Source organism: Musa acuminata, chromosome BXJ2-7 (genome assembly GCF_036884655.1).
Source record: "Musa acuminata AAA Group cultivar baxijiao chromosome BXJ2-7, Cavendish_Baxijiao_AAA, whole genome shotgun sequence".
Classification (NCBI taxonomy): domain Eukaryota; kingdom Viridiplantae; phylum Streptophyta; class Magnoliopsida; order Zingiberales; family Musaceae; genus Musa; species Musa acuminata.
The window spans coordinates 29,384,454-29,397,500 of NC_088344.1; the positions used below are offsets into that span (position 1 = coordinate 29,384,454).

General features: G+C 40.2%; 1 protein-coding gene across 1 annotated transcript; it reads left to right on the top strand.

Moving 5' to 3' along the window:
- The first annotated feature begins 9,171 nt into the window (after positions 1-9,171).
- On the top strand, positions 9,172-10,669 carry LOC135616187 (B-box zinc finger protein 20-like). The gene is made up of 3 exons (XM_065115376.1): positions 9,172-9,509; positions 9,622-9,996; positions 10,116-10,669. Exons 1-3 carry the CDS (start codon positions 9,324-9,326, stop codon positions 10,386-10,388), a joined length of 834 nt encoding a protein of 277 aa, XP_064971448.1. The 5' UTR covers positions 9,172-9,323; the 3' UTR covers positions 10,389-10,669.
- The last annotated feature ends 2,378 nt before the right edge of the window (positions 10,670-13,047 follow it).

The window sequence follows — 13,047 nt, forward strand, 5'->3', positions numbered from 1 at the left end:
AGGGGAGGCGGAAGTGTGACGAGATTGCCTGATCTTGGATCTCGGGGGTGAATGGGGATCCTTGCTGTCCGTCTACTCCGAGATCTCCTTTCAACTTACGGACTTCCTATTGTACTTCGTTGAGTCTTTGACTGACGAGGCGCAACTGAGCTCGTAGGGCATTTGTAGAGTCGGCAGATGGAGCCTCGCGCTCGGGGCGGCTCGCCGTGTCTTCTGCCTCCCGGCTCCCGGGCCGAGTTATCGGGTTCCGAGGCGAGCCAGGGAGCTCGGGAAGAGGTACGTGAGTCCGGACGAGGGTTTCCTGTTGCTGCGAAGGTCGAGTTGTACGCGGAGGGGTCCGCTGGGAGACGATCAGGATGATGGTCTGCACCATGCTCGTCAGAGCTCGGACTTGATGAGCGAGGTCGTGAAAGGCCTCGGGAGACACCGGTGATGGGCCGGCGAGTGCGCCGTTGGGAGGTGACAAGCCTGAGTCATTGAATAATTGCCAGTAACGTTCTAACGCCGCTGCGGGGCAATCGTCACGGGTTTCATCGTGCGGAGGGTGTTCCCCCGGGGTGGGGAGCCCGACGGCTGAGGGCTCGCCAAAGTGGATTCGCTGATCGCTTGACATTCGGAGGCCCTCCTTCTAGCGCCAATCTGTTACGGTAAGTAACTTTTTAAGCCGTGACCTTGGGGTCGACGCGGCTGGTTCAGGGGTCCGAATGGCTGGGATCAGGCGAGACTCCTCTCGGGATCTTATAGCAGCCGATTACGGGGGATCTGGCTGGAATGCTTCGCGACGCCGGGTTGGGTCGGCTTCGGTTGAGTACCTGCACACAGGTCGGGTCGGCGGTTCGACCCGACCCCTCCGACGATCAAGTCAGTGATTGGGAGAGGAGTTTTTGGGTGAAGTCGTGCTTCTGTCCGCTTGCCCCATTTGTTTGGAGCATGGGAGTATTTATAGGTGAGTTTGATGTTACCTGATGTGCCATCCTGCCGGGGCAGGGTCGTACCTCTGATGGCGCCTATCGTCGTTGTGGGCGTTGCGTGGAAGGCCGAGCTGCCGTAGGGTATGGCGAGCCTCAGTCGACGCCCTCCCCTACCTCGGCCGGTCGTGCGGGGTCAGGCGATGAGGTCCAGGGGGGCTGACGTCCCCTAGAGTGAGGGTGCACATTATGTTGGTGTTAATGCTCGCCCCCTAGAGCAGTGTGTCATCCAGGGGGCCTGACGTCGTGATGTATTACGTCAAATCCGGTGTGTTACGTCAAATCTGTTTTTACCCCTATCACCTATGACTAACAATCTCCTACTTAACCTAAAGTCAATCACCTATGTGTCTGATCCCATTAGACCCTTGTGATGCTCAAAGATAATATAAGATAATGGTTTTGTCAATGGATCTATGATGTTATCGCCTCGTAAACAATCGTTAATCTTTCCACGAAGGCAAGGCTTGCAAGTTGTATATGACTCATAATCGAATGGATCTAGATATATATCCTTTAGTAAATTTTGAATCCTTCCCTTGTGGATGTGACTTAGCCTATAATGCCACAAGTGTGCACTATTCATCTCATCTTGTTTCCTCTTGGACACACTTACATTCATGATATTTGGAGTAGTGTATAGCATAAACAAACTATTATGCAATGTTCCTCTCGTGATGATCTTTTCATCTAATAATGTTAAATAACCATTATTCTCAAAAACTAATTTATATTCATTAACTGTCAAACACGAAATGGAAATAATATTTTTGATAATAGAAAGAATAAAATAGCATGCATCCAATGCAATAATAGCTCCACCAAGCAGATGTAGGATGACCTGGCTAATAGCTACTATAGCAACTTTTGCTCCATTGCCCATCTTGAGGTCTATATCATCTCTTGCCAATCTTCTAGGTCTTGTTAGAACCTGCAATAAATTGCTGATGTGATAAGCACTCCCGGTATCTAATACCCATGTATTATCGTAAAAGTCTGATAAATGAAGATTGATCATGAACGTACCTGAAGCTTCTCCAAGCTATTGTATTGCCCTCTCTACAAGGTACTTATTGTAGTTCCTCTTCCAATACCCATCTTTGTTATAGTGGAAGCACTAGCCTGTGTCCTTTGTCAGGTCCTTCTTAGCAACCTTTGATTTACTCAGTTTGCCATTACCTTTGCCTTCTTAAGAGACTTTTATGTCTTTCTTTTCTTTCTAGTCTCACCAGTATAGAGAACTAGCTTCTCTTTCTTAATAATTCTCTCTACCACCCTCAACATATTGAGGAGCTCAAGAAGAGTCACTTCAAGCTTGTTCATATTAAAATTCATTATGAATTGTGAAAAAGAATATGGTAGGGACTGAAGTATAAGATCCACATATAGGTTATCTTCTAGGACCATTCATAGGCCCGTGAGATTTTCTATCCACTCAATCATCTTTAGGACATAGTTCTGAACCGGTGTCCTCTTAGTCATCCTAGCACGGAAGATGCTCTTGGATATCTTATATCGTTAAGTCCTTTTTTGTTTCTTAAACAATTTATGGACATGTAGGAGAATAGATCTGACATCCATCTTTTCATCTTGTTTCTATGTAACTCGGGAGTCATGGAGCCCAACATGTAATACTGAGTAAGAGTGTAGTCATCTATGCACTTTACGTAGCGAGTGATCTCATCCTCACTTATCCCTTCCTTGGGTGTATGTATCACTATATCAAGGATGTATACGATTTTTTCCGTTGTGAGAACAATTTCAGGTTACGGAGCTAATCTGTATAGTTTGGACTAGTAAGGTGATTGACATCAAGTATACCACGTAAGGGATTTAAAAGTGATATTTTTTGAAAATAAAGATGCAGTAGAAATAAATAACATGTCGATTTTACAGAAAAATAAATAAATAAGATATGAACTTCTATCTTAATCTACTCCTACTATTTTTATGGCGAGTCACACGACACTCTCAGCACGTGAAATGAAAGTCTCTGGCAGACTTTTAGTGGAGATCGAGATCCAATCAGCATCTTTGTGTAACATCGAGGGACTCGACCAATCACACTAAGCCTAAAAGGTAGAAAACTCTTGCCAATCATAACTCCTTATAATTCCAATCCTTGTTCGACCTCTGAATCATCATAGCCTCAAGAGACTCGACCAACCATGATGTCAAATTAAGTCATAACCATCGTTACAAGATGAGTCTAAGATGAGTATAACTCGATGATATGCCCTCGAGGGACTTGACCAATCATACTATGTCCTTATGTCATCATTAACATCTCTATATTATAGGTAAGATCTCAAATCACAATATAGGTGAGCCTCGAGGGACTTGATCAACTCAACCTATGTCGGAAATTGATTTCTTCCTATAATGATGGAAGGTAATGTAGGTTAATCTAATTACCTCATATTTACTAATTTAATATTATCAAGAGATGTGATTTTGATTCGGTCTCATAATATGATGTGTCATACACATACATATTTAATATATATCTATATCGCATGCAAATATAGATATATATACATATCTAGTAGGTATATAAATATTCACACATCACATGAGCAATCACACCATATGATCATGGATCACAACCTAATGTGATCAGGCCTGAGTTAGTGGACTCATTCACTCACATTAAGATCTATGTGTGCAGAGCTATGCCCTATGATCGTTCATCTCATCCTCGTCGGTTCCGTTGATATCTCAACACATCTTCATGTGTTGCGATCATCCGTTTTAGCCTTGTGGATTCTGCTATCACCTCCATGCTCCCACTATGCCTCCTCATGTGATTACAACTTAATCATAGGCACATAGGCCCAACAATAAATAAGAATAAAATTGGAGACTTATAGGTCCCGATAATAATAATAATCACATCACATGTACACACACATCACAAGGTCCATGATCATCCGTTCATATCATACATCATATGTACATATTATTATCATGTAGAACTACTAGATAATAATTATAATAATTAATTAAATTATTTAATTAATTATTCTGTAGTATTTTGGGAACCCTACCATAGGGTGCCCCAAAATGGTATGTAGTTCCTTAAGTGGCTAGGAAATCTCAACCACTAAGGACTCTCTTGTGACCAAGAATCCTAGGCTACAAGGCTCCCTTATGTGGCTAGGAAACCCAAGCCACCAAGGAGTCCCTTATCGCCAGGAAACCCTAGCTGTAGGGCAGCCTTAGGTAGCTAGAAAAACTGGCTGTCTACTTACCCCATGTGGCTAGGAGTCCTGGTTGCTAGGAGCACTTGGGCGGTTAGGAAACCCTAGCCGCTTGTGGTGCTCCCTGCAGCCAGGAAAACTTGGTTGTAGGGGCTGTCATGCAACAGGTTAAGAGTATCCTTGTTGCTCTCGTTTCTACTGCTTTTGGCCAGGCTGAGAGCAGCAAATTAAAGCTCTCAGTCAAGGCTGATTTGACATTAAAAGTCCTCTCTAAAACACCTCTTAACGACAAGAAAAGGTGCAGCACAAATTTGAAAACTATGATAAAAAAATCATAGCAATCACACAAAACAATTTCAACATGATTAAACACAACAAACACAGTTTAAAGCCAATCTTTTATATGAGTAACCTGGCTCTGATACCACTATTGGGAAATCTGGGGTAACATCACATATACAATAGAAGAACGAAAAACAAAATCCTAAAATTCCCATAGAAAAATAATGTTTCATTATCTTACAAATATTGGTGCGTAAAAACTCGTAAAATCAAAAAACTGCATGTGTAAGAAAGATAAAGGAGGTTAACTGTCCTTCTCTCTAGTGGTGATCCACATGGCATGGATTTACAAAGACGCTCCTCAAATCGCTGCCTAAATCTCTTCCTCGTGTGCACCATATAATCAAGAAGCGGTTGCCCCTTCTTACTGTCCATATGCCCCAAATAAGAGCTATAGTATGAGGAGGAGAGGGAGAGAGGAGAATAGGAGGAGGTAGCCAAAAAGAACCTAGCCCATGTTCTTTTTGTTCCCTCCTATTTATAGAAACCTCATATCAACTTACCATAATGGATCCTACCATATTGGGTACTAGATCTTTATCCAACTACCCATACCTTTTAGATTAGTGGGTCTCTACCCAATAATCTCTTATCGGCTCTTATTGGATCCCATCCATAGGATCCAATAATTCATGGGCTTATTGGATATCTAATAAGATAGGGGCTCCAACGGATATCTCATACCTAAACCTCTACTCGTCGCAACACCTACCATATGTGTGTGGCCCTCTAGGCCCAATATCAAGTTGGCCATGAGTCATACCTATCAGAACTTCTTTTGGCTTAGTGAATTAGTATCTTTATAATAATTCACTCGACTCATCAATTACTAATGTACTAGGCCACTATGCCGTAGTCCCCAAACGATATAGGGGAATACAATCTATTGGACATATATGCCCTTAGTTACCGTGTATCTATAATCTCTCATCCATCTAATACCCCAGAGACTATACCGGGCATAATGTTGTCAGACCTATATAATTTCTACTCAAGTCTCGCTCTAATCGGATTCTCTCATAGAACTCTTTCTCTCTCAATCTGAATGACCATGGTCAAGGATTTGTCTATGTAAGAATATATGAGATATTTCTCTCATGACACTGAGAGTGGATGATCCTATATTGATACTCAATAGCCCTCGTAAGGTTAACTATCACTCCTGATGACATTGTGCTAGATCTGAAACTTCTAGACCTATAAGTCCAGTATCAAAGAGTATAGTACTCATATAGGATATTATTGGTATCTCAAGTCTAAGGACCAAATACACTATTGAGATAATGGAATCAATAGTTGACAATAAGGAATTATCAACCATCCAATATTTTATGAGCAGATCAATAAGTAAACTCATTCTCTAATGAGTACTTGCACTATATCCCTAGTGTCCCCACATGAGTAGCTATAAGACCAACTACCTCCATCATATGGATGGGTATATAATACACTAGTCTGTCCGATTGTCTCGATGTTCCTATCGAATAAATTGTGATCGGAATTATTTAGGGTATGTGTTTAAATACGAACCAGTCTTATTATTATGATCTCATCACAATCTGATTCCTATTGCACAGATCCATGGACATCACAATATATATATATATATATATATATATATATATATATAATAATAATAATAATAATAATAATAATAATATAAAATAATATAATATCAAATAATATAATAAGCAAAAAGAATGTGTGTCATCTCACACGTGCCATCACTCATGTAATTGGCTTGTAGGGCATCTATGACTAGTAGAATCTGATTAGAGTGAGACTTGAGTAGAAACCGTGTGGGCCTGACAGCACCATGCTTGATATGTTAGGATCATGAATGACACTAAGAGGGGGGGGGGGTAAATTAGTGCTATCGAAAACTTTCAACGATTTTGAAAAATTACCTTCGGGCCAGCCCTTCTTGCTATCCATATGTCTCAAACTGGAGCTATCGATAGGAGAGGAAGGAAAAAGTATAGGAGGTGGCAACCAAAATGGGTCTAGCCTATGCCCCTTTGATTCCCTCCTATTTATAGAGGTCCTTGTCAACTTAACCCTAATGGATCTTACCTTGTTGGATATTGGATCTCTATCTAACTACCCAATCCTATTGGTGGATTAATGGATCTCTACCAATAATCTCTCATTGGCTTTTATTGGATCTTATCCATAAGATTTAATAATTCAAGCCTGGTATCAAAGAGTAGAGTGGTCATACAGCAAGTGTCTCAAATATAAGGACTAGATACACAACTGCGATGAAGAAATAATTGTCTAACAATGAGGTTTCACCAACTATCTAACATTCCGTGAGTGGATCAATTAGTAAACTCTTTCTCCAATGAGCACCTACACTACATCTCTAGTGTCCCCACATGAACAACTATAAGATCAGCCGTCTCCATCATATGGACAAGTATATAGTACACAAGTCTATCCGATTATCTCAATATCTCTCTTAAGTAACCTATGACTGAGATTATTTATGGTATATGTTTAAGGATGAATCGATCTCATTATCATGATCACATTATAATCTGATTCACATTGTATAAATCCATAAATGTTATAATACAATAGGAAACATAAAGCGAAAAAAATATTAATAATACTAATAAATAAAAAATATATATAACGTATTACACGTGTCATCACTCACGTGATTGACTAGCAACTTCCTCTTATTCCACTTAATGATCTAACTTGAATATCAAAAAAACTAACTAACTTAACAATCACACTCAACATTAGTATTTTTCAATGATTCAAAAGGCTTGAAGAACAACTCGCACCCAAATTGGGTTGAGCTGGTCAAGCATTCAAAGTCAACCATCAATATTTTTCTCAAGCATTTTGATGCTAGGAGGGTTGACATGGAGTGCTGTCATGCCAACTCCTTAGATGAATACCTTAGCCAAGTCCTCCACTTCCCAGCTATTGTTGTTGGACAAGAGCCAGCGTTCCATTCTGTCGGTGCCATCAGATTTGCTCGCACTCTGCTTTAATATTAGAGGCTATTCAACAAACCTAATTTCTCTTATGTTGTCAAACAATTCAATGCACATGATGGTTCCAATCGAAGTCTTTGTTAGCCTAATATATTAGGTGCCTAGTTGACTACTCCAATGATGACACTTCTCTGGGCACTGGTGGAGAGTCAACTGATATGACTAACATTGGGAGGTGACAACGCTTTCGTGAACGAAGCATACGTTTCCGTAAGGGCTGCAACCAAAATGCATCACAGATTCGAAGGCGATCCAAAAATCACTTCTAAAGAAAAGGAGGTGAAGCACCTCAACTTTGAGCATGATGACACACTTGTTGTCCTTGTCCGAATGATGAATACTCTTATCAAAAATACAAGTAACTTCATCAATATATTTTATTTTGTTCCCCTTTAGAAGATTGAGCTTGGCTACTAATAATATTGTCTCAATGTCCTTATTCTTGATAGGGTGTATTGGCTAACTCCATCTCTCCCTTCAATACCATTTGCCCTCATGTGACATTGGAGTTGGGTCTCTACTCCAAAACAATAGCGATGAAGTTGATAGGAGTCAAACATATCATCGGCCTATAACATCATCATCAACTAACCTATGACAAACTAACTATGAGTAATGATATCAACTTACCGTATGTCTATAAAGTTTCCAACAAGGTTTGGGGTTGGAAAATTGAAGAACAACCTAAAATGATAGGGAAAAATGTTGGTGATTGATTTGAAATGTTTGACCAACCAGACTCAAGCCTATTCAAACTTATGCTTGGAGTCCTTAAACCTACTCGATATGCCCTTGAATGGTTGGTGTATGGTCAATCTACAGTAAGACCAATGTCGAATGAAGTTTTCAACATGATCTCTCCTTTAATTAAGTTAGTTTTTCAAAATGAATAGAATGCGGGTGAAGAAAGAAGCGCCAAACCGATAGTAATATCTCGATTTATTTTTTTACTCAAACTCTCCTATCAAAAATGATTAGAAAGAATATTCTATATAATAAAAAATATTTTTTTGAATATTTTGTTGGACAAATGCTGACATGGCCGAGTGAACGATTGAGAACTTTTGTCTTCTTCTACGGATTATGATGCCACATGTGATGTTATGATGGGAGGCATATATTTCCCCTATCAGATAAAGATAATATAGTTTCACATCCTTCGGATACAATGATATCTATCAGCTCTAAGGTTGGATCTCACTGAATCCACAAGACAAATGGTAGAGTTGCAGCAGCTGTTGGCTGATGCATCCAAATATTAGGTTCCACCATTTGGAAATGCCAGTGTCTCTCTCGCTCACATAAATCCATCTTGTAACTGGTGTGATGGGTTATAAACATTATATTTACTGTTGTTTCATGAGCTTGAGACTTCAATTTGTTGACCTAAGACTAATATAGTACACCCAACTTGGTTATCAGTTAGCAGCCATAATGGTGGTCCTTTTAATGAATTGAGTGCCTGGTTGTTCAAGACTATGTAGCCAGATCATGAAAAAGGAGTCATTTGGTACGGGAAAATTAATCTTCTTTTGGGTCCCAACTTTCCGATCGGACGACAAGTGGGAAATTTTTATGTTAGATTTGCGTAGCCTGGCGGGCTACCATCTCGAGAGCATAAATTCCAACGCCCGCCCGCCCGCCCGCCTGCCGGCCTGTTGCTGCCGCTCTTCTCCTCCCATTCCGTGTGGTTTTTAGTTAAATCTTCCTCTCCTGGTTTTGATCGGTTCGACTTTTGGCATACTCTCTTTTCGCCATCTCCAACTCTCCCTCCTCGTCAGCGTTGGAGAGAGACGAGCGCGATGAAGGTACTGTGCGACGTGTGCGGTAAAGAGGGCGCCTCGGTGTTTTGCTGCGCCGACGAGGCCGCTCTCTGCGACGCCTGCGATCGGCGGGTCCACCGGGCGAACAAGCTTGTCGGCAAGCACCGCCGCTTCTCGCTCTCCGCGCCCTCCGCCCAGTCGCACCCGGCCTGCGACATCTGCCAGGTTTGCTTCCGTTTCAAAGGCGCCATTTTGATCGCCTTTTCGGGCAGATGTGTAGAGAAAGATTGTATTTTTATGGAAGGAATTTTGATTTCGTTGGTGTTCGGACTTGCAGGAGAAGCGGGGGTTCTTGTTCTGCCAAGAGGACCGGGCGATTCTTTGCAGGGACTGCGACGCGTCCGTTCACAGCGCCAATCATCTCACCATGAAGCACAATAGGTTCATCCTTACAGGCGTCCAACTTTCCGCCGCTCCCATGCCCACCTCTCCCTCCCCTGAGTCGGTGGCGGAGGTTAAAACTAGCACCAAATCAACCGTGCCAAAGAGCAATCAGAATAAGGCCTCGGTTGCAGACGGTTCCACGCCCATCGCTTCCACAAGCACCACCACCAGCAGCATCTCGGAGTACTTAATCAAAACGTGTCCGGGCTGGCGCGTGGAGGACTTGCTGGTCGACGATCCGGCCTTGGGAGTGGAAGATTTCGCCAAGGTTTGTCCCTCCTGATTCCCAACCTATTTCGGATTAGATCACGATAAAAAAAAAAAAAAAAGTAATCTTTTTTGCAACTGAAGAAGATTAAAAATCGGATCCTTTTCTGGGCGATGCAGGGGGACGAGTTGCTGCCATTCCTGGAGGCGGATCTGGACAGCGGCGGGCTTGACGCGCTGGCGGAAAAGTTCCCTGTCTGGGCGCCTCACGTGCCCCAGTACCCTCCGCCGCCGGGTCTGTCGTCCGCCGTCGACGGCTCCGGACACCACCAACCATGGCGGGGGAGCAAGGAGGCGGGGCGAGAGCGGTGGAGCGAGGACGTGTTCACCGTGCCTCAGATCTCCCCTGCTTCGACTCCCAGCAAGAGGCCAAGGAACTCTTTTTGGTACTAGTGACGTGGTCCTTCCTCTTGAGCCCGCCGACCTTGTAGCTCGCTTAACTTGTACTCTGGCTTCCCAGACCCTTCTTCTCGTTGGCCTTCAATCTTTGGATCAAGGTTTCTGCCATAGGGAGCTTGTTTTGGCTGGTGCTTCGGCATCTGGTGCAAAAACTTAAATTGTTCCCCATCTCTCTTAGATCTTCGATTCATTTACAAGGAGAGCTGCTTTCTGATATTGTTACTGTTAAATAATGATATTATTTCATGTGATTCGAATTAGATAATTTAAAATTACCTCAATCTAGATTTAAATCAAACAGGTCAAACATTAGAGCACAATGTATAGGCTCATATACTAAGAGTAATCGGGTTGGGGAGTACTCTATCCGTCCTTGCCTCATATACATATAGATAATAAAAAATATCTTTTATCCCCACCTTCAATAGGGGTAGATCCTTGCGAGTATTATAATTGAACAAATGAATTGAGATGTTATGTGTGACAAAATTATATATTTGATAAAATAAATTTTTAATATTCTTAAAGAGGCGAACAATAATTTAGGTCATATAGATACTAGCAAAATATTTTTTATTTATGAATAAATTGTCACTATTTAAAATAAGAATTAAAGTAATAAATTTTTTAGCTCCTTATCATAATAAAAAAAATCAAACAATCTAGAGAATTGAAGCAGCTAAACAATGATCACCTCAGTTAATTTTTATATTTATTCTTAAAAATTACAGCTTAGAATATATATATCTACGGGTATCGATCAAATTGGATAATATCTCAATGCTCTTGAATTCTCCTTTGTGGTGTTTGTTAATTTCAAATGATCAGTCCAATTCACAAAGGGTAGAAGATATTTAAAAACCCATGTACGAATAAAAAAAGAAAAAGCATGAGTAATTGAGGAACAAGACCACGGTTCGATGTAATTGCTTTACTAGCACGAGGTTTCTCGTGCTATTTCGATTTTAATGGACCCAAAAGATGATGTTGATGCAACTTTGGAACACGTAATAACCATTAACTATCGCTTCCACACCAACATGGATCCGTGCCGATACATCATTAGCGTGGAAGACATGCAATCTACAAGAGAACGTGTGGGCCCCACACGAGAAGCTCTCTTCATCAACTCTTAAATGCTGCATTAACAAAATCGCTTTGTAGATACTTTTAAAGGAAAAGCTACAGTAACCTTTTTCTCGTTCAAAGGAAAAGCTGCCTAATGCACGCAATTTTGAGGTGTAAACACAGCTTTTTCGTCTGTCAATCCATAAGCAAGTAAGCTTATGCCTCATGTTGTGGCAATAAAAAAAGTGCGCGCGCGTATATATATATATATATTTGTATATATATATATTTGTATATATATATATATTTGTATATATTTGTATATATATATACATATATATATATATATAAGTATATATATATATATGTATATATATATACAAATATATACAAATATATATATATACATATATATATATACTTATATATATATATGTACACTGTATATATGTATGTATATTTATATATATATACATATATACATACATATATACATATACATATATATGTATATATGCATATATATACATATATATATATATATATACATATACATTTATATACATATATGTATATATACACATACATATGTATATACATATATGTATACATACATATATATATATATACATAAGCAATAAGGGGGCGATCAATTAGTGCTTACGTAAAAACATCGAGTATTTAGATAAAATCATATCAGAAATACATTTGAACTTAGAGATAGTGTGATATGGATTGAGCCGCCAAATTATAAGCAATATAAAGAAAAAAAAGGTAAAGAAGAGAAAGCATTCCAATTTTATAGTGATTCAGTCATCATGAGCTATATCCACTCCCGATTCCTCCTCTGTTGATATCACCAGCTTTCATTATTGATCTTTTTTCAATGGGTGAAGATCAACTAATCTCTTACGGTTCTATTCTCCTTATCACATATTTAAGAGATAACCTTTACAATTCTCCTAGCCCTCCCTTAAATAGAATTTACACTTAGGGAAGATGAGTTGAACTCTCAAGGAATCATAATAACGTTTTTTTCACTTGGATCATAAGTTTTTTGTTCACACTTTCGTGCTTTTTCATTCAGAAAAAAAAGGGTATTTTTAGGCCCCAAATTGCTTAAAAAATTAAGTTAAAAAATGTCTCAACCTGGGTTTTTTGGTACTAGCGCTACCACCACCTACAGAGTAACCCTCGGCGATACCACCACTTGACAGCCTCAGAGACTAAGCTCTAGCGATACCCCCACCTGGTAGCATTAACTACCGGTGTACCATCGCATAGTCTAGGCGGTACCATCGCCCAAACTGCTTGGGAGGCTGAGCCTCAAGCAATGCCACCAACTTTCACTACCGATCTTCTTTCAACGCGCAAAGATCAACTACCCTTTTACACCTATTTTTCTCCTTTTAACAAATTTAGGATATAACCTTTACAACCACTCAACCCTCCCTTAAACTTCACATAACACTTAGAGCTTGAGAGGAGTTCTCACAATATTATATTAGTGTTTTCTTTCTTTTTTTGCTCTCAATTCTTATGTTAACCAATTAGGGATGAGTGAGGTTTTTATAAGCCTCAAATG